The sequence below is a fragment of the Oncorhynchus gorbuscha genome, linkage group LG08, assembly GCF_021184085.1.
Source record: "Oncorhynchus gorbuscha isolate QuinsamMale2020 ecotype Even-year linkage group LG08, OgorEven_v1.0, whole genome shotgun sequence".
NCBI classification, from domain to species: Eukaryota; Metazoa; Chordata; class Actinopteri; order Salmoniformes; family Salmonidae; genus Oncorhynchus; species Oncorhynchus gorbuscha.
In genome coordinates, this window is record NC_060180.1 from 48453691 (window position 1) to 48475074 (window position 21384).

The window sequence follows — 21384 nt, forward strand, 5'->3', positions numbered from 1 at the left end:
GTCATTGTATTACATTGCAATTCATGTGACTGAGAACTACTACAATTCTTTTATTTTGTAGGCCTATTGGTTAAAAAACTGTAAGTTTACCTACCTTTCTTTTACTGTTTTGTACAGTCTAAAGTGGCCAGCAGCCCCTCTCGCCCTCAGAACAGCCTCAATTAGTGGGCTCTACAAGGTGTCCAAAGTGTTCTACAGGGATGCTGGCCCAATCCTTTCCATATTTGTGTCAAGTTGGCTGGATGTCCTTTGGGTGATGGACCATACTTGATACACAGGGGAAACTGTTGAGCATGAAAGACAAACCGGTGCACCTGACACCTGCTACCATACCCAGTTCAAAGGCACTTGAATATTTAGTTTTGCACATTCACCCTTTGAATGGGACACATACACCATCCATGTCTCAATTGTCTCAAGGCTTGAAAAGCCTTCTTTAACCTGTCACCTCCCCTTCGTCTACACTGGTTGAAGTGGATTTAACAAGTGACATCAATAAGAGATCATAGCTTTCACCTGGTCAGCTATGTCATGGAAAGAGCAGGTGTTCATAATGTTTTGTGCACTCAGTGTATAATAGTGCACTACTTTTGATCATGGTCCATATGGCACTATATACAGATTTAGTCGCTGAGAATTTTCCAGAGGAAATGAAAGTGGTAGTGTGTTTATAAAAAGGCTTCTAATGTTTTTAATTTCCATTTTGAAATTTCAGACATGATTTGCCCTAACGAAAAATGCATCAACCCCAAAAATGATTTAAATATCCTGTTGCTGGAGGATTATTTTCCCGACGGCTCAAATTAAGATCCTACACTTGTAAGGTAAATAGGGTTCCATCTTGGCTCCCGTCCCTCTGATATCCTAACGTATCCATGTTGCCTCTTCCTCTACAGGAGTGTACTGAGCCTTACTTCATCGGGATCTTCTGCTTTGAGTTTGGCATCAAGCTGGTGGCCCTGGGCTTTGTGTTCCATAAAGGCTCCTACCTGAGGAATGGATGGAATATCATGGACTTCATCGTGGTGGTCAGCGGGTGAGTTTACAACTAGTGAAATATGGATTGCTTTGCGTATGTGTGTGAAATTTGGACGATTTAAATGTCTTGTTGCTGGAGGATTAAAGAAAAGAAGCTCCTGCACGAATATGACTTGTTTATCTTGTGCCAAGGTTTTGGGTTTAAGGCCTAAATTTACTTTGAGTTCAATGGGTAGGTGGCTGCATGGGCCGCTTTTCTCTCTTTTCCGTGACCTCCAAAGCTATGGCTGTGTGGGTGTCCACAGTGGTTTGTTGTTGTGGACTGTATTGCCAACATATCCATATGGATCTAGTCTATGGCAGTTTGGCCGTGACTATTACAGTAATGACTATACATTGTGTGCGTTTGGGCTTCAGTCGGTGTTTGTACTTAGACGCACTGTATATGAGGATGGATCCATTATCCAAACCTTGGACATATGAGACATAGTCTGACAAACATACCGTAAGTCACAAATTGGTGAAGAAACCTTATTCAATTGCCTTGATACAGTGTAGCTATGGATACCTGCTCATGTCATGACTTGTGTTGGTTAGATAGATAGCTGTTCATCATTAGGAAATGAAAATGTGCAACGACTAACATGTGTGTTTATGCATAACTAGGGGAAGTGTGTGCTCCCCTTGCACAGTGCGGCCAGCAGATAGGTGGGTGGATAAGTGGATTGGCGGTCGTGTCGAAAACCTGTTTCGCCCCCAGGACCTGTAAATGTATTCCTGAAGAAGATTTTATGCTAGAAAAGTAGAGAGGTGGGATAGAGAGAGAAAGCGAGGCAGACAGAGCGAGAGAGAGACAGAGACCGTTCTTTTGTTTCCCCCAGGAATGGGTTAATTTATGCTTTATGTTTACTTATTCATAATGGTTTAAGTCAATATTATTGACATCCGTATTCTTTCAGTTCTGTTGTATGGAGGGAGAAGCAGTATACAGCATACAGTATTCAGGGAATATAGCTGTTGGCATATTGACATCAAAGCTCACCCCATCGCCCACATCTATCTCTTTCTCTCTCCACTTTCTCTTACTGAATGTACTTACATAAAAGCCCAGCTAACAACAAACGTTCCCACAACTTAACAGAACGTTCCCTTAAGAGTTTCATTAAGTGCTTAACTAACGGTGTCATAGGAATGTTCCCGTGATTTGCAAGGAATGTTTCCAAGAGAGTGTTCCCTTAATATCAAATAGAATTGATCAAGAACGTGGTTACCGTGTTCTCAGAACTTAAGATATGACTGTTCTAGAAAAGTTAAATGAGAGCCTTGCAATAACATTAACCTCTACAGGATCGGTGGGTCCCCCCGCGGGATGATTGAGCTAACGTAGGCTAATGCGATTGGCATGAGGTTGTAAGTAACAAGAACATTTCCCAGGACATAGACATATCTGATATTGTCAGAAAGCTTACATTCTTGTTAATCGAACTGCACTGTCCAATTTACAGTAGCTATTACATTGAACTAATACCATGCTATTGTTTGAGGAGAGTTTACAATTATGAACTTTGAAAGTTATTAATAAACGAATTAGGCACATTGGGCAGTCTTGATACAAAATATTGAACAGAAATGCAATGGTTCATCGGATCAGTCTAAAACGTTGCACATACACTGCTGCCATCTAGTGGCCAAAATCTAAATCGCACCTGGGCTGGAATAAATAAGATTATACATTCACATTTCCACAAACTTCAAAGTGTTTCCATTCAAATGGTATCAATAATATGCATATCCTTGCTTCAGATCCTGAGCTACAGGCAGTTAGATTTGGGTATGTCATTTTAGGCGAAAATGGAAAAAAAGGGGAGGATCCTTAAGAGGTTTAATGAGTCCAATTTTCTGTGGGTTAGGAGAATATTCCTTCAAACATACACAGAAAATGGTTAGAAAACAGACAGTGTTTTTAACACAAACATTGTTTTTAACATACATTGAGTGTGCAAAACATTAGGAACACCTCCTAATATTGAGTTGCACCCTCTTTTACCCTCAAAACAGCCTCAATTTGTTGGGATATGAACTCTACAAGGTGTCGAAAGCGTTCAACAGGGATGCTGGTCCATGTTGACTCCAATGCTTCCCACAGTTGTGTCAAGTTGGCTGGATGTCCTTTGGTTAGTGGACCATTCTTGACACATACAGGAAACTGTTGAGCATGAAAAACCCAACAGCATTGCAGTTCTTGACACACTGAAACCAGTGCGCCTTGCACCTACTACTATACCCCATTCAAAAGCACTTAAATATTTTTGTTTGCTCATTCACCCTCCGAATGGCACACATACACAATCCATGTCTCAATTGTCTCAAGGCTTAAAAATCTTTTGGATTTCACACATTTTTGGAACTTTGGCCAAAATTCAAGAAATGTGTGAAAGAGGCAGCCAAAGTTCCACAAATGTGTGAAAGAGAAGAACTGTATACACATTATGTCCATATAAACAAGTCTGATGAATACAATCTAGAACGGCAATAATGACATGATCAAATATTGCTAAGAATGTGAGGGTAGAGTGATTCCCCCAGCAGGTCTGGAACCCAGGCCGTCAGCACCAATGATGAACACCCTAACCACTGTTTTTTATTTATTTTTATTTCACCTTTATTTAAGGCAGGTCCTACAGGCCCTAGTTTTGTCGCACCTGGACTACTGTTCTGTCCTGTGGTCTGGTGCCACCAAAAGGGACTTAGGAAAATTGCAATTGGCTCAGAACAGGGCAGCACGGCTGGCCCTTGGATGTACACAGAGAGCTAATGTTAATAATATACATGTCAATCTCTCCAAGCCCCAAGATTGACCTCATCACTACTTTTATTAATGAGAGGTATTGGAATGTTGAATGCACCCAGTTGTCTAACTAAACTACTGGCACACAGCTCGGACACCCATGCATACCCCACAAGACATGCCACAAGAGGTCTCTTCACAGTCCCCAAATCCAGAACAGACAATGGGAGTCGCACAGTACCACATATAGCCATGACTACATGGAACTCTACTCCACATCAAGTAACTCACGCAAGCAGTAAAATTAGATTTAAACAAAGAGATACAAATACACCTTATGAAGCAACACAAACATAGGCACAGGCACATGATAACATTCGCACTATACACACACATACACATGGATTTTGTGTTGTAGACATGTGGTAGTAGAGTAGGGGCCTGAGGGGACACACTTAATATGTAGTGAAATCTGTTGTAAATGTTTTGAAATATTTTCTTAAATGTATAACTGCCTTAATTTTGCCTGACCCCAGGAAGAGTAGCTGCTGCCTTGGCATCCATAATAAATATAATACAAATGCCATGAACCAGGAGGTTGTGAGTTGAAATCCCAGGTGAAGAAATGCTGAATAATAATTACTGTATAAATGAACATGCACAATGCAATAGTGTGTGTAAAATATGTAAGTTAAAAACACTGTATATTAAAAGCAGTGTGTGTGAGTAGGGCTGTAGTGTTCATTAATTTTAGTCAGCCAGTGATTGTCAAGCAAATAACTGCCGGGTCTCACGGTAATTGACTTTTAAATAACATAAACACATTTAGAATCTCCTGGCTTCCACGCCTAGGTTACCATCCACTGATGCAGACCTTTGGAACATCTACATTTTAAAACATCTAATAAATGTATTTAATATAGCCTCACAAGTGAGAATATATCATTCACAAGTGAGAGGCTAATGTTGCCACCCATCAGACTATTCTTGATTTAATCTTGTCTTTACATATGCTAAATAATATATGTGTGAAATTAGTTTTGATTTAGAATGGAACATTTTCATTCACCTCAGAGCAAGGGAAAAAAATGTCATCTATGCACTTAAGTAGCAAATGGAGGACGCTTTTCCTGATGGTTCATTTTCATGCCAGCCAGGTAGGCTATACTCCTGTTTTAAAGAGAATTAGGCCTAGCCTATACAAAGCTGATGGAATTCTCCTCTTTTTAATAGAGGCCATCACTCTGTTTTATAACGCAATTGCATATTCTATAGAAATGTTGAGCAACATGAGCTCATGGGCTCTCATGAAGTGTTTGATTAGATTTTATGATACCATCGTTCCAAGATGGCGTAGCAGTCGGACGTGTGTTTAGTCTTGTCCCGTCCTGTCTAGTGTAAATATAGTTTTATTCGTTTTTCGTTCTGTATATATTTCGTACATATTTTAATCTCACTTTCCAACTAGAGCTGAATTTACTCTCCTGCAACCCGCATCACCCAATGTGGTATGGATCTGCTTTTTCTATACTTTACTTTAGAACCGGAACCCCCATCAGAAGCTAGCCAGCTAACTAGCTACTAGCTAGTACTCAGTTAGCCATTGCTAGCGGTCTTCAAAGCTAACTAGGACACCAGCGCGACATCAACCCAGAGCACATCAGACTGCTTTTCTCCGGATTCCTACCGCAAGCTCTGAACCTTTACACCGGATCATCGCAACTAGCTAGCTGCAATCCGAGTGGCTACTCCTGGCTAACGTCTCTGTCCCAAAACAAGCACCAATTAGCCTTGAGCTAGCTTCGAGCTAAGCCCATCTCCCGACTAGCCGAAGAGGCCCAACAATACCTCTTTTGCCAATTGGCCTGGACCCTTTACTGCCGACACGGAGCCCCGCCGATCCATCACGACTGGTCCGCCGACATAATCGTCCGAGGTGGTTTCAACAGGCTTTTCCTTTGCGACATCGCCAAAGATCCATCTGCCGGCCAAGGCCCGCGAGCTTTCTGAAACGCTGTGTCTCCAGCTCACCTAGCGTACTAGAGCACCTGTAGCATACTCCTGGGCTACAATTACCCGGGCCCACGACCGGTCTGTCGATGTCACCGCTTGAAGAGGAATAAACAGACTCACCCCATCGCGACGACCCCCAAAGGTTAACTCTCTAGCCCTCGCTATCTCCCTGCTTGCTAATTCGGCCTGCTAACGGCTAGCTTGTCTAGCCCGGGCCTACGAACTGTTAGCTTGTTAGCACAGGCCTGCTAACCATCTGATTCACTGCATCCCAAACTCTCTGAACCCATTTACTTTCTATCTCTTTTTGATTTTTACTTTGTTTATACCTTCCGGAAACTTGCCTCACCCACTGTGGTACGGAATCGCTGTTACTTTTAATTTTAATTTTATTTTTATGACACACTCAAGAACCTCCAGACGCTAACCAGCTAACTAGCTACAAGCTATTTAGTCATTGTTAGTTAAAAAAAAAAAAAAAAAAACCTGGATAACACTCGCCAGCCCAGCCCCCCTGCCCCATCCACCGCTGCCCCCTGGACACTGATCTCTTGGCTACATAGCTGACGCACACTGGACTGCCCATTAATCACGGTACCTGCTGTTTGTTGTGCTAGCTGATTAGCCTCGCCCACTGTTTTTAGCTAGCTTTCTCAATTCAACACCTGTGACTACTGTATGCCTCGCTGTATGTCTCTCCCAAATGTCAATATGCCCTGTATACTGTTGTTCAGGTTAGTTATCATTGTTTTAGTTCACAATGGAGCCCCTAGATCCACTCTGCATACCCCTGTTACCTCCCTCGTCCCACCCCCCACACATGCGGTGACCTCACCCATTACAACCAGCATTTCCAGAGATACAACCTCTCTCATCATCACCCAGTGCCTGGGCTTACCTCCGCTGTACCCGCACCCCACCATACCCCTGTCTGCGCATTATGCCCTGAATATATTCTACCATGCCCAGAAACCTGCTCCTCTTATCCTCTGCCCCCAAAGCTCTAGGCGACCAGTTTTGATAGCCTTTAGCCGTACCCTCATACTACTCCTTCTCTGTTCCGCGGGTGATGTGGAGGTAAACCCAGGCCCCGCATGTCCCCAGGTACCCTCATTTGCTGACTTCCGTGATCGAAAAAGTCTTGGTTTTATGCATGTCAACATCAGAAGCCTCCTCCCTAAGTTTGTTTTACTCACTGCTTTAGCACACTCTGCTAACCCTGATGTCCTTGCCGTGTCTGAATCCTGGCTCAGGAAGGCCACCAAAAATTCAGAGATTTCCATACCCAACTATAACATCTTCCGTCAAGATAGAACTGCTAAAGGGGGAGGAGTTGCAGTCTACTGCAGAGATAGCCTGCAAAGTAATGTCATACTTTCCAGGTCCATACCCAAACAGTTTGAACTACTAATTTTGAAAATTACTCTCTTCAGAAACAAGTCTCTCACTGTTGCCGCCTGCTACCGACCCCCCTCAGCTCCCAGCTGTGCCCTGGACACCATTTGTGAATTGATCGCCCCCCATCTAGCTTCAGAGTTCGTTCTGTTAGGTGACCTAAACTGGGATATGCTTAACACCCCGGCAGTCCTACAATCTAAGCTAGATGCCCTCAATCTCACTCAAATCATCAAGGAACCCACCAGGTACAACCCTAACTCTGTAAACAAGGGCACCCTCATAGACGTCATCCTGACCAACTGGCCCTCCAAATATACCTCTGCTGTCTTCAACCAGGATCTCAGCGATCACTGCCTCATCGCCTGTATCCGCCACGGAGCCGCAGTCAAACGACCACCCCTCATCACTGTCAAACGCTCCCTAAAACACTTCTGTGAGCAGGCCTTTCTAATCGACATGGCCCGGGTATCCTGGAAGGACATTGACCTCATCCCGTCAGTTGAGGATGCATGGTCATTCTTTAAAAGTAACTTCCTCACCATTTTAGATAAGCATGCTCCGTTCAAAAATGCAGAACCAAGAACAGATACAGCCCTTGGTTCACTCCAGACCTGACTGCCCTCGACCAGCACAAAAACATCCTGTGGCGGACTGCAATAGCATCGAATAGCCCCCGTGATATGCAACTGTTCAGGGAAGTCAGGAACCAATACACGCAGTCAGTCAGGAAAGCTAAGGCCAGCTTCTTCAGGCAGAAGTTTGCATCCTGTAGCTCCAACTCCAAAAAGTTCTGGGACACTGTGAAGTCCATGGAGAACAAGAGCACCTCCTCCCAGCTGCCCACTGCTCTGAGGCTAGGAAACACGGTCTCCACCGATAAATCCATGATTATCGAAAACTTCAATAAACACTTCTCAACGGCTGGCCATGCCTTCCGTCTGGCTACTCCAACCTCGGCCAACAGCTCCGCCCCCCCGTAGCTCCTCACCCAAGCCTCTCCAGGTTCTCCTTTACCCAAATCCAGATAGCAGATGTTCTGAAAGAGCTGCAAAACCTGGACCCGTACAAATCAGCTGGGCTTGACAATCTGGACCCGCTATTTCTGAAACTATCTGCCGCCATTGTCGCAACCCCTATTACCAGCCTGTTCAACCTCTCTTTCATATCGTCTGAGATCCCCAAGGATTGGAAAGCTGCCGCAGTCATCCCCCTCTTCAAAGGGGGAGACACCCTGGACCCAAACTGTTACAGACCTATATCCATCCTGCCCTGCCTATCTAAGGTCTTCGAAAGCCAAGTCAACAAACAGGTCACTGACCATCTCGAATCCCACCGTACCTTCTCCGCTGTGCAATCTGGTTTCCGAGCCGGTCACGGGTGCACCTCAGCCACACTCAAGGTACTAAACGATATCATAACCGCCATCGATAAAAGACAGTACTGTGCAGCCGTCTTCATCGACCTCGCCAAGGCTTTCGACTCTGTCAATCACCATATTCTTATCGGCAGACTCTACAGCCTCGGTTTTTCGGATGACTGCCTTGCCTGGTTCACCAATTACTTTGCAGACAGAGTTCAGTGTGTCAAATCGGAGGGCATGCTGTCCGGTCCTCTGGCAGTCTCTATGGGGGTGCCACAGGGTTCAATTCTCGGGCCGACTCTTTTCTCTGTGTATATCAATGATGTTGCTCTTGCTGCGGGCGATTCCCTGATCCACCTCTACGCAGACGACACCATTCTATATACTTTCGGCCCGTCATTGGACACTGTGCTATCTAACCTCCAAACGAGCTTCAATGCCATACAGCACTCCTTCCGTGGCCTCCAACTGCTCTTAAATGCGAGTAAAACCAAATGCATGCTTTTCAACCGATCGCTGCCTGCACCCGCATGCCCGACTAGCATCACCACCCTGGATGGTTCCGACCTTGAATATGTGGACATCTATAAGTACCTAGGTGTCTGGCTAGACTGCAAACTCTCCTTCCAGACCCACATCAAACATCTCCAATCGAAAATCAAATCAAGAGTCGGCTTTCTATTCCGCAACAAAGCCTCCTTCACTCACGCTGCCAAGCTTACCCTAGTTAAACTGACTATCCTACCGATCCTCGACTTCGGCGATGTCATCTACAAAATGGCTTCCAACACTCTACTCAGCAAACTGGATGCAGTCTATCACAGTGCCATCCGTTTTGTCACTAAAGCACCTTATACCACCCACCACTGCGACTTGTATGCTCTAGTCGGCTGGCCCTCACTACATATTCGTCGCCAGACCCACTGGCTCCAGGTCATCTACAAGTCCATGCTAGGTAAAGCTCCGCCTTATCTCAGTTCACTGGTCACGATGGCAACACCCATCCGTAGCACGCGCTCCAGCAGGTGTATCTCACTGATCATCCCTAAAGCCAACACATCATTTGGCCGCCTTTCGTTCCAGTACTCTGCTGCCTGTGACTGGAACGAATTGCAAAAATCGCTGAAGTTGGAGACTTTTATCTCCCTCACCAACTTCAAACATCAGCTATCCGAGCAGCTAACCGATCGCTGCAGCTGTACATAGTCTATAGGAAAATAGCCCACCCATTTTCACCTACCTCATTCCCATACTTTTTTTTATACTGTTTTTATTTATTTATTTTTCTGCTCTTTTGCACACCAATATCTCTACCTGTACATGACCTGATCATTTATCACTCCAGTGTTAATCTGCAAAACTGTATTATTCGCCTACCTCCTCATGCCTTTTGCACACATTGTATATAGACTGCCCATTTTTTTTCTACTGTGTTATTGACTTGTTAATTGTTTATTCCATGTGTAACTCTGTGTTGTCTGTTCACACTGCTATGCTTTTATCTTGGCCAGGTCGCAGTTGCAAATGAGAACTTGTTCTCAACTAGCCTACCTGGTTAAATAAAGGTGAAATAAAAAAAATAAAAAAATAAATTGATGTCAGAATGATTAGAGGGACAATAGAGTGCTGAGTACCAGGCAGTTAGCAAGTTTGGTAGGCTACTAATGACCACCAGCAGCATCAGAGCTTGGAGAAGCCTAATTACTGTAACTAAACAGTCATGTGGAATATGACTGCCAATCAGGACTCGTGACCGCCTGTGAGGCGGTAATACGGTTACCATAACAGCCCTACTGTATGTGTGTGTATCACTGACCGTGCCAACAGACAAAAAGAGCTTGACTGAATCAGTGGTTCACCAATCAGGGCCCTAATGGGCTTGGCAACAGTAACAAGGCGTAATGTGTAATTAATTTTTGTTGTTGTTGTGAGAACGTTTCTTTGGAAACATTCTTGCAACGTCTCCATGAAATTTGTCTAGAACATGAATATCTTTTTACATTCTGTCACGTTCTGACCATAGTTCTGTTATTTTATTCTTTGTTTTAGTATGGTCAGGGCGTGATTTGGGGTGGGCAGTCTATGTTTGTTTTTCTATATTGGTTTTTGTGTTCGACCTAGTATGGTTCTCAATCAGAGACCAGGTGTCGTTAGTTGTCTCTGATTGGGAATCATACTTAGGTAGCCTGGGTTTCACTTTTGGTTTGTGGGTGTTTGTTTCCGTGTGAGTGTTTGGGCCACACGGTACTGTTTCGGTTTTGTAAATTCACGTTGTCATTTATTGTTTAGTGTTCTGAGTTTTAATTAAACTTCATCATGAACACTTACCACGCTGAGCTTTGGTCCTCCTCTCTTTCTCCCGAAGACATCCGTTACACATTCTGAGAAGATGGCAACCATGTCCTGTGTATGATTGATGTGACTTTGATGGAATATTCACATAACCCTCAGAAAACTGGACACAGGAATGTTCTTGCAATGTTCTCATGAAATGTGTTTAGAACATTAATATCTAACATTGCGAGAACATGGCAACCAACAGGTCAATCTCAACATCTGTTCTTTCACCATTTAGTGTTGGAAGAATAGATGCCCATCACTGGAAGAATCTAAAACAGAGGCTCTACTTAGATTCAAAATATATCTTTTTCATTTTGGGCCCGATTCAGGCTTAGAAAATGTACGCCTTTCCTACACACTTCTCAGTAGTTGATGTTCGGACTTACCTTATGCAGTTGCATAATGGGCGTGGGTCCCTTGTGCGCGCTGAATAAAGGTAATACAACTGCTGATAACCCTCCCACTTCCTGGCCAACAGAATTTCTCATGGAGTTTTCATTCATTGGAATTTCAGTAGATTTATCTAAAGCCCTAGCTTTAAGATTGGTGCAACTTTAATCCAAATTTTCTCGACAGACTCACAAGAACAGTGGTCACCAAACTTTTCTGAGTCCAGATTACATTCTGAGTCAAATGCATGCTGAGATCTACCACTCAATTAAAAAAAAAAACATTATTAAAAAAAATGAAAGCCAATGCAACATTAACCAATTAACAGTTCTATAGCAGTTACCAATAAGTTTGTGCCGTAGGCTATAGGCCCAAAATATTATCACTGCATATTGGCTACGCTTGAATTGCCCTACCAATGTTGTTCTTCTCAGACAATTTTGAAATTCTATTGACATTTTTTGGATACAGTATATGATCACACTAATCACACTAGTAATAGATCATTTGTTATATTACTTGTGAGGCACAGCTGAGTGAGCATACTATTTTTTAGTGGACTGATGGCCTGCATCTCATGGTCATTCTGAGGGGAGGGAGGGAGCAGCTGTGAGGCTGCCGTTCACCGTCCCTCTGCTCTCCCTCCCTTCACTGAGAAAAGGGGACAGTCCTCCAGCTGACAGCAAAACTCAAGTTGCACTGCATCATTTCTGCCTCATGCACCAATTCATGTTGTTACTCTTATTACCAGAGAAAGTGAAATATTCCTCAATATAAAAAATACACAAGCTGCTAATAATAACAACACAAGCTTATTGAAACACTTTGCAGTACTCATTCATTGCAGCTGCAATGCTGGTGGTAGCATGAATGGACGTAGGGAGAACACACATTTTATGGCTTATAAAAATGTTGAACATAGTGTTGACAGTGCTGAATAACAAATTGAATAACTTACCCATAAAACCAGCAGCTCTCTGCTGTATTCGTTGTGTCCATTTCTAGTCATGGTTTTAAAAGTTTAGAAATCTCACAGTATAAACTTTTCTGTGCGTTCGAGGCTTCTTTTTAGTGTATGGCTCGAGGAAACTGTGCAGACAGGGTGATCTGAGTTATCTATTTGGGCAGCGGTCGGGCCTATAAGTGCACTTCATTTGCTGTCCAGGCCTGCCGGGTAGGCAGAGTTCTACCTACATACACATGAAATGGTTCAAAATGGGAAGATTTTGCCTTCCCGGTGCGAGGGCTGCTGAATCAAGTGCCTCTACAGTACCACCAAAAGTGCGAAGCTAATGAAAAAAATTGGAACGCAAGGTTTTATTTTTTATATTTTTTTTACAGAAATGCGATTGACCGGATGCTGACCACTGGACTAGAATATATGAGAGAACTGTTCAGAATATCAGGGATCAATGGAAGAAGACATGTATACACACATATTCACCTCCTTTTCAGCACCAAATGCTAGATTTAAAAACCTCTTAAGGATCAGACCCTTTTTTTCTATTTTCGATCTAAAATGACATAGCCATAGCAGTGTATGTGCAATGTTTTAGACTGATACAATGAACCCTTGCATTTCTGTTCAAAATGTTGTATCAAGACTGCCCAAATGTGCCTAATTTGTTTATTAATAGCTTTTCATGTTCAAAACTCTCCTCAAACAATAGCATGGTATTCTTTCATTGTAATAGCTACTATAAATTGAACAGTGCAGTTAGATTAACAAGAATTTAAGCTTTCTTGTTACTTACAACCTCATGCTAATTATATTAGCCTATGTTAGCTCAACTGTCCCGCAGGGGACCACTGATCCTGACAAAGTTTTAAAAATACTCTGATTTTGCATATTATTTAGGGTTAGGTAAGTATTTCTAAATAATAAAACCAATGCCATATTCAATTGTTCAATCCATGAAATATTGGAAGGTGAGAAAAGTGTAGGGGTTGAACAGTAGTCCTATAAATCTACCCAAGTAATCCTCACTAATCATGGAACTGTAATAACAATGGTCCAGTCGCGTGAACCGAATGAATGTGGGTATAAGTGAGGGTGGCTACCGACTGTGTCTAATATTTAACACGATGCAAATGATAAAAAATACTGTGAAAAGGGCATATAATTAAAACACGCTAGAAATCAAAAATCAACTCGGTAGGTTTGGCGCTATACTGTCACTTACTTATGGCTATAAGGCCGGCATTTCATTAACTTCACTGTGGAAAAGGTGATATGTTGATATGCTTCAGTTTTCTGCCATATGACTGGTTTCACATTTGTCTGCGGCGATCATAAGTTAAAATTGATCGAAAACAATTGTTATTTATATTTACAATCCATTTATCCAAACAGCTTACTCATTTACCTAGCTTTTATCAATAGTGCTTATTAATAGCGCTTATTAATTTCTAAATTACAGTGCATGGAGAATGGTGTTATTTCTATCGTTGAAAAGAAAGTAGAGGTCAGAGGTCAGAATACGGCATGTATGTAGACACACCTCCGCCACACCTTTATTTCTATGATCTCTACCCCAAAGGAATAGTGGGTGACTAGCATGCTATTCTCATGCTTAAGTTCAAGGTCAAAATATGCTTAGAGAGAAAAGTGCATAAAAAGGGAATTTTATGTTCCATTTAGTCATGCTTAACTCAGGTTGAAGTCCCCCCAACCCATTTTATCAGAGTCATCAGTGGGGGGGGGGGGGGGTCACGGCAGGACAGACAGACCACATGTCCGTACAGTCTATGGATTCAAGTGTTACATGGACAGACACAGTATGGTCACTGTCTGGCGCGGTTATTGAGACCGTCGAGGCGTGGCATTTCCAGAGTAAATCCTTTTTTTTCTGAGGCGATAATGATTAGAAGACAGAACATCCATGCTGTTCTTGTTGGAAAGAAAAATGTTGATGATCGATCTGTACCACAGAGCAGGCCCTTTATTGTACAGTAGCTCACCTGCTGGCTGGTCAAAAAAGTGTGTGTGTACTGTATGTGTGTGTGTGTGTGTGTGTATGTACTGTGTGCATGTGTGTGTTTGTGTGTACTGTGTGTACTGTGTGTATGTGTGTGTGCTGTGTATATGTGTGTGTGTGTGTGTGTGTGTGTGTGTGTGTGTGTGTGTGTGTGTGTGTGTGTGTGTGTGTGTGTGTGTGTGTGTGTGTGTGTGTGTGTGTGTGTGTGTGTGTGTGTGTGTGTGTGTGTGTGTGTGTGTGTGTGTGTGTGTGTGTGTGTGCATGTGTGACAGAGAGAGTTGTAAATGCAATATGCCTGTGGATGTCAGGTCAGGACCTGGGTGAATCAGAGCTGTTTAATTTCAATGTTTCATCCCCTGACAAGGGTCACTATTTCAAATGGAAGATGTGTCATGCCATTTCCTGCTACTCATGGTCAGTATATTGGATGCTACGTACTGTATATTCTTGAGTAGTAGTAATCAACTGATTAGTCAATCATTCAAATAATTATTTAACAGAATATTTCACTAGAAAAATATTAAATCAGGTGTGTTAGCAATATTGAAGAATTAATCAGTTGAGGAAGTAGGACTGATCTCGTGACCCAGAAAATATTCTAAAAGGTCACTGCAGCTGGGTGGTTTGAAAATCAAACTGTACTTCTCCTATTACAATTCAATCAATTTGAACAAAATGTACAAAATCTGTCACTTATAATGTTTTCCACATCCTTTTGTCCAGCATGGATTCACACACAGACACATCTGGAACCTGTATTACTGATGACCTGCTTTCTACTGCACTTATCTGACACACTTTCTGTTTGGAAGCGTATTCTGCCTCTCCCCTCCTCTCCCCTCCTCTCCCCTCCCCTCCCCTCCTCTCCCCTCCCTCCCCTCCTCTCCCCTCCTCTCCTCTCCTCTCCCCTCCCCTCTCCCCTCCCCTCCTCTCCCCTCCCTCCTCTCCTCTCCCTCCCCTCCCTCTCCCCTCCTCTCCTCTCCTCCCTCTCCTCTCCTCTCCTCTCCTCTCCTCCTCCCCTCCTCTCCTCTCCCCTCCTCTCCATCCCTCCTCTCCTCTCCTCTCCTCTCCTCTCCTCTCCTCTCCTCTCCTCTCCCTCCTCTCCTCTCCTCTCCTCTCCTCTCCTCTCCTCTCCTCTCCTCTCCTCTCCTCTCCTCTCCTCTCCTCTCCTCTCCTCTCCTCTCCCTCTCCTCTCCCCTCCCCCCTCCTCTCCCCTCCCCCTCCCTCTCCACCCTTTCCCTCCCCTCCTCTCCCTCCTCTCCTCTCCACCCTTTCCCTCCCTCTCCTCTCTCTCCTCCTCTCCCTCCTCTCCTCTCCTCTCCTCTCCTCTCCACCCTTTCCCTCCCCTCCTCTCCCCTCCTCTCCACCCTTTCCCTCCCCTCCGCCAGCTAGGAAGTAAGTCAGACTTAAAAGAAACAGCACACGTGTCACGGCGGCGACCGGATGGGAATTGAAACAAGGCCAGTGGGCCAGTAGCTGGCAGCTTTCATTTCGTCTGAAAATAATGAAATCGCTGGAACCTAATCTACAGGGACTCAGATCTCAATTAAGAATTCCTAATTTTGATGGGGAGAGTGTGTAGAAAAATCCAGCACTAGTCCATCGTACCCCCAAAAAACGATTTGATTTGCTGGGGTGTTGAATGTGGTCAATTACAGTAGCTCCCCTGGCAACAAGTTTGGTAGGTCATTTTTGATTAGCATATCCCAGGTGAATTTGATTGCATATGTTGGTATTCCAATTATGCATTACTACCGTATCACATCAAACGTTATTTATAGAGCACATTTCTTACATGGGTTTGCATTTCAAAGTGCTTAACAAAAGATAATAATAAAAGGTGAGACGTTTAAATAGTAAAACAACAATAAAATAGCAGTGGACATGAAATGAAAGCACCCTAAGTAAAAGCTTGACTAAAAAGGTGGGTCTTAAGACCTCTCTTCAACATTTCTACAGTTTCTGAGGCCTTAAGGTGCTCCATCAGGCTGTTCCAGGGGCCAGGACTATACTGGCTTAAGGCAACCTCACCAAACACTTTTATTCTGGCCTTTGCCAGAGGATCTGAGGGACCGACCAGGCACATATCTTAAAAGCATATCAGACATGTATTTGAGTGCAAGGCCACGAAGTGCTTTAAAAAGCAATAAAGCCATTTTTAAGATCAATTCTAAAACTAACAGGAAACCAATACAGGGACTTTAAAATAGATGTTACGTGTGCTCTCCTTCTGGTCTTCGTTAGGAGACATGCTGCTGCATTCTGAATTAGTTGGACAACTGGATAGCTACAATATATGCACCTATACAGAGGTGGGGTTTCCAGCTCCAAGGATTTGAAATAACAACCCTCTTATCACTACTCAATTTCTCTATACTCAAAACAATGCTGGGTTGCAGGCATTGGGTCACTTAGACGGATTGTTTTCATTAAAAAGAGCAAGGTTGGGTTGTTGATGCTAGATTGTTGAGATGTGACCCAGCGGGTCAGATCAGAAGACTGGCGGCTGTGGCTTAGTAGGGTGTGGCTTTCAGGTAGATGTTTTTGGTCACCCGTAAGAGTAAATGTCATTCAGGTTAATCTGTTGTATTGTTATCACATGTTAAAGTTGAATGTGTTAATGTGGCTTACACAAGTGTATGAGTTCTTCAAGAGCCTATTCATATCCCAGTGTTGGGATAGTTGTCACTTGTTACAATATATAAGTAACAGTGGTGTAAAGCACTTAAGTAAAAATACTTTAAAGCAGGGGTTCTTCAACTTTATCAGCCTGGGACCCAAATGAGAAATTCTGTGTTTTCCTGGGACCCAAGTTTAGGAAAATATGCAACTATACATAAATATTGGTACATTTTATTGCCCTTATGCCTAAAATAAATGCAATATAGACAAAAACAAATAACAATGAAATTCAATATCCATATAAATATCTATTCATTTTTATTTACCCCCATTAAAAACACTTACATTCCTGTCTTGGTTGGAACTGTTGCTGTTAAAATACAATAAATACTTTTCATTCTGAACTGGAATAAACTGATTGATCACAACACACAGATGAATAACAGAACACACACACACAGGCTTTTTTGATTGTGCAAACCTAAGTAACAGTACAGAAAAACATTTATCAGGCCTACTGTACATCTTACTGTATAAATTATTGTTGAAAGTCTAGGTTGAAACTGTTAAACTGTTAAAATACATATTTTTTTTATTCTGAACTGGAATAAACAGACTGATCAAATCACACAGATGTAGACCAGAAAAGTCCTTCTGTAGCTCAGTTGGTAGAGCACTTGTAACATAGTGGGTTCGATTCCCGGGACCACACGTAGAAGTGCCTAATGACTGTAAGTCGCTTTGGGGTGCTAAATGGCATATTTTTTTTTTTTTTTTTTTTCCTAATGAGAGGGGTGTGGCTGGTTGAAGTTTTCAACAAGCATGTCTATTCTGGGCTCTGTTTTTGACAGTGCAACTCTGAGGTCATCCTCAGCCTTGAAACTGAGTTTTTGTACTTGTTTTCTAAGTATGTCAGAGTTGAGAACCTTGTGCCAAACTGGATCAGAACATCTACTGCTTTCTCAGTCAGGCAGGAGACTGCTTCCTGCTGTACTGTAGATGAGCAATTCAGAACTGCCTCAAAAAGCATCTTGCTTCAATCAGTTTATTCCAGTTAACAATAACAATTATTACTTGTATTTTAACAGCAACAGTTTCAACCTAGACTAGTTATCAACAGTCATTTCAACAGTAAAATGTACAGTAAAGCCTGATCATTTTTTCATCTTCATCTGTACTGTTACAGTAGCTAGCTTGCTTTGGCTAACGTTAGCTATTAGCTGTGTACAAGAAAAGGGGATTGTTTGAAAGACAAAATTCACATCTACTACTATGAGAGTTAGTTAGTACTCCCTTATTTCTGCTTGTCATCACCTGTTATTAAATGACAACAATGCCTTGCTAGCTGACTTCCTTTTCCACTGTCGTAGCACTACTAAGCACTTCCCCGCACAAAACACATTGTGGGCGCTCCTCGTTATAAGTATGTATGAAAGAGAGAGAAACGTATCGCTGTATTTGCGTTTCATGACAATTGAGCTCAGTCAGAACTTGTGGCTAGCAGGAGTCCATTTGATGACAGCGCTTAGTGTTGGCGAGTGGGAATGACAAGCAAGTGGCTTACTTTTACTTGACTAGATTCCGAAAGAAAAGTATGTACTTTTCAATCCATACATTTTCTCTGACACCCAAAAGTATATTTTGAATGGTTAGCAGGACAGAAAAATGGTCTAATTCACACGCTTATCAAGAGAACATCCCTGGTCATCCCTACTGCCTCTGATCTGGCGGACTCACTAACACGTGCTTCATTTGTAAATGATATCTGAGTGTTGGAGCGTGCCCCTGGCTATCCGTAAGTGTAAAAAACAAGAAAATGCTGCCGTCTGGTTTGCGTAATACAAGGAATGTGAAACGATTTATACTTTTACTTTTGATACTTAACCCTTGTGTTGTCTTAAGGTCAAAAATTACCCGCCACTATGTTTAACAGCAGAGAAAACTCCCTAAATTGTATTTTTCAACCTGAAATTTGATGACTTGTCCTAGAGTGACCCCAACATCAGAAAAGTGAAACATCGACTTTGTTCATATTTACATGAAAGCTGTTCACCACCAGGGTCATTTTTTACCCGGACGTTACAAAATCATTTTAGACACAAAAACCACACACAAAGAGAAATTGTGATTATGTGTGCTACTGATTGAACTCAGCCAGCAGCTACTGAAGAGGAAGATCACCATAGTTGTCACAGTTAGAAAGAACAAGCCTGAGCTCCCCCCTGCACTCCTTGCAACAAGGGGGAGAGAGGACTTCTCATCAACGGACTTCTCATCAACGCTCTAGTTTGCCTTCACCCCCACCAACAAGGGGGAGAGAGGCTCTCAAGTTTGTTACCTCCCAAAGAGGAACAAGAATGTGGTCTTCCTGAGCACACTGCACAAAACGGCTGAGATCAGTGACTGTGAGGACAGGAAGCCAGCCATCATCCTGGACTACAACCACAACAAAGGAGGCGCTTGGTCATCTTGGTCATCTTCCAAAACATCATTGATGTGTCCTCATACAATGCCTTCGTGATATGGAACAAGATCAACCATACCTGGATGCCTGATAAGCTGAACAAGAGGAGGGTGCTCCTGGAGCAGCTGGGAAAGGCACTTATAACCCCACACATTCAAAGAAGGGAGCGCCTCCCCCGCACAGCAGCCTCTGCAGTGTTTGTGAATTTTTTTTCAGGGGGCTGAATCTTGTCCTGATCCACCTCAGGCTGCAGCTGGGGAAGGCAAGAGGAGATGCCAATTCTGCCCCCAAAGAAGGACTGAAAAACAAATATTATGTGCTGCACATATGAGAAATACATTTTCAAAGTCCATGCACACACACTTGCATACTGTTCTACATTTGCATACTGTCCTACATGTGTTTCTTCATGCAAAATAGATTTGAGGTTTAAAATTCAATGAAGCTGCTTTATTTTAGGGGTTTAGTGAAGGCGGGTTATTTTTGACCCTTAGGACAAGGGGAGTATACAGAATGTTAAGGCTACACAAGGGCTAAGTATATTTGATCAATTACATTTACTTTTGATACTTAAGTACTCAAGATTTAGATGCACTATTGTAAAGTGACTGTTCCACTGGATGTCATAAGGTGAATGCACCAATTTGTAAGTCGCTCTGGATAAGAGCGTCTGCTAAATGACTTAAATGTAAATGTAAATGTAAGTATATTTAAAACCAAATACTTTTAGACTTTTACTCAAGTAGGATTGTACTGGGCGACTTTCACTTTTACTTGAGTCATTTTCTATTAAGGTATCTTTACTTTACTCAAGTATAATAATTGGGTACTTTTTCCAACACTGATAAATAATCATGTTAATTTTACATGTGGTTACATTTCCCAATTGAATCTTATGTACCCTTTCCAAGATTGGCTATTTGTACATTTGATAAAAGTACAGACTCAGAGCTTCATAATGGTATATCATACAACTGCAGGTGGGGGAAACATGGGAAAGTTAAGCTTATTTGAAATGTGATAAATGATTCCACCTTGTAAACAAGCACCAGAAAATCCCCTTGAAAGATTTTCAAGTAGTAGCCAACAATAAGGAAACTCTCCAGGTAAAAAATACTCTATCTAGCCCTTGGCCTATATCCCTTGGCCTAGTGGTTAGAGCGTTGGACTAGTAACTGGAAGGTTGCGAGTTCAAACCCCCGAGCTGACAAGGTACAAATCTGTCGTTCTGCCCCTGAACAGGCAGTTAACCCACTGTTCCCAGGCAGTCATTGAAAATAAGAATGTGTTCTTAACTGACTTGCCTGGTTAAATATATATATTTTAAATATCCTAACATATTGTTCTTCACATTGTCTCTAGTAAACACACTATATATCAAATAAAATCAAACCACCCCCCAAGACACATATAGCTCAATGGATGTGTCTCTATTCAATCATTCAATCAAACTTATACATAAAGCCCTTTTTAAATCAGCCGATGTCACAAAGTGCTACAATGCAGTGCTGCAATGCATATGTAGAAGCAAGGTGGCTAGGAAAACCCCCCTAGAAAGGCAGCAACCTAGGAAGAAACCTAGAGAGGAACCAGGCTCTGAGGGGTGGCCAGTCCTCTTCTGGCTGTCCGGGGTGGAGATTATAACAGTACTTCGCCAAGATGTTCAAACGTTCATAGATGACCAGCAGGGTCAAATAATAATAATCACAGTGGTTGTAGAGGGTGCAACACGTCAGAACCTCAGGAATACATGTCAGTTGGCTTTTCATAGCCGAGCATTCAGAGTTTGAGACAGCAGGTTCGGTGGAGAGAGAGAGTCAAAAACAGCAGGTCCGGGACAAGGTAGCACGTCCGGTGAACAGGCCAGGGTTCCATAGCCACAGGCAGAACAGTTGAAACTGGAGCAGCAGCACGACCAGGTGGACTGGGGACATCAAGGAGTCATCATGCCAGGTAGTCCTGAGGCATGGACCCAGGGCTCAGGTCCTCTGGGAGGGGAGAGAGAGAATTAGAGTGAGCATACTTAAAATCACATAGGACACTTTATAAAACA

The 21384-nt window shown here is 42.8% G+C and overlaps 1 protein-coding gene across 1 annotated transcript in view; it reads left to right on the forward strand.

Moving 5' to 3' along the window:
• LOC124040660 (voltage-dependent R-type calcium channel subunit alpha-1E-like) overlaps window positions 1-21384 on the forward strand; it is a 103741-nt gene that overhangs the window by 15584 nt on the left and 66773 nt on the right. The window contains exon 5 of the mRNA XM_046357740.1: window positions 897-1036. Within this exon, the coding sequence (XP_046213696.1) occupies window positions 897-1036 (140 nt within the window). The remainder of the gene's footprint in view (window positions 1-896; window positions 1037-21384) is intronic.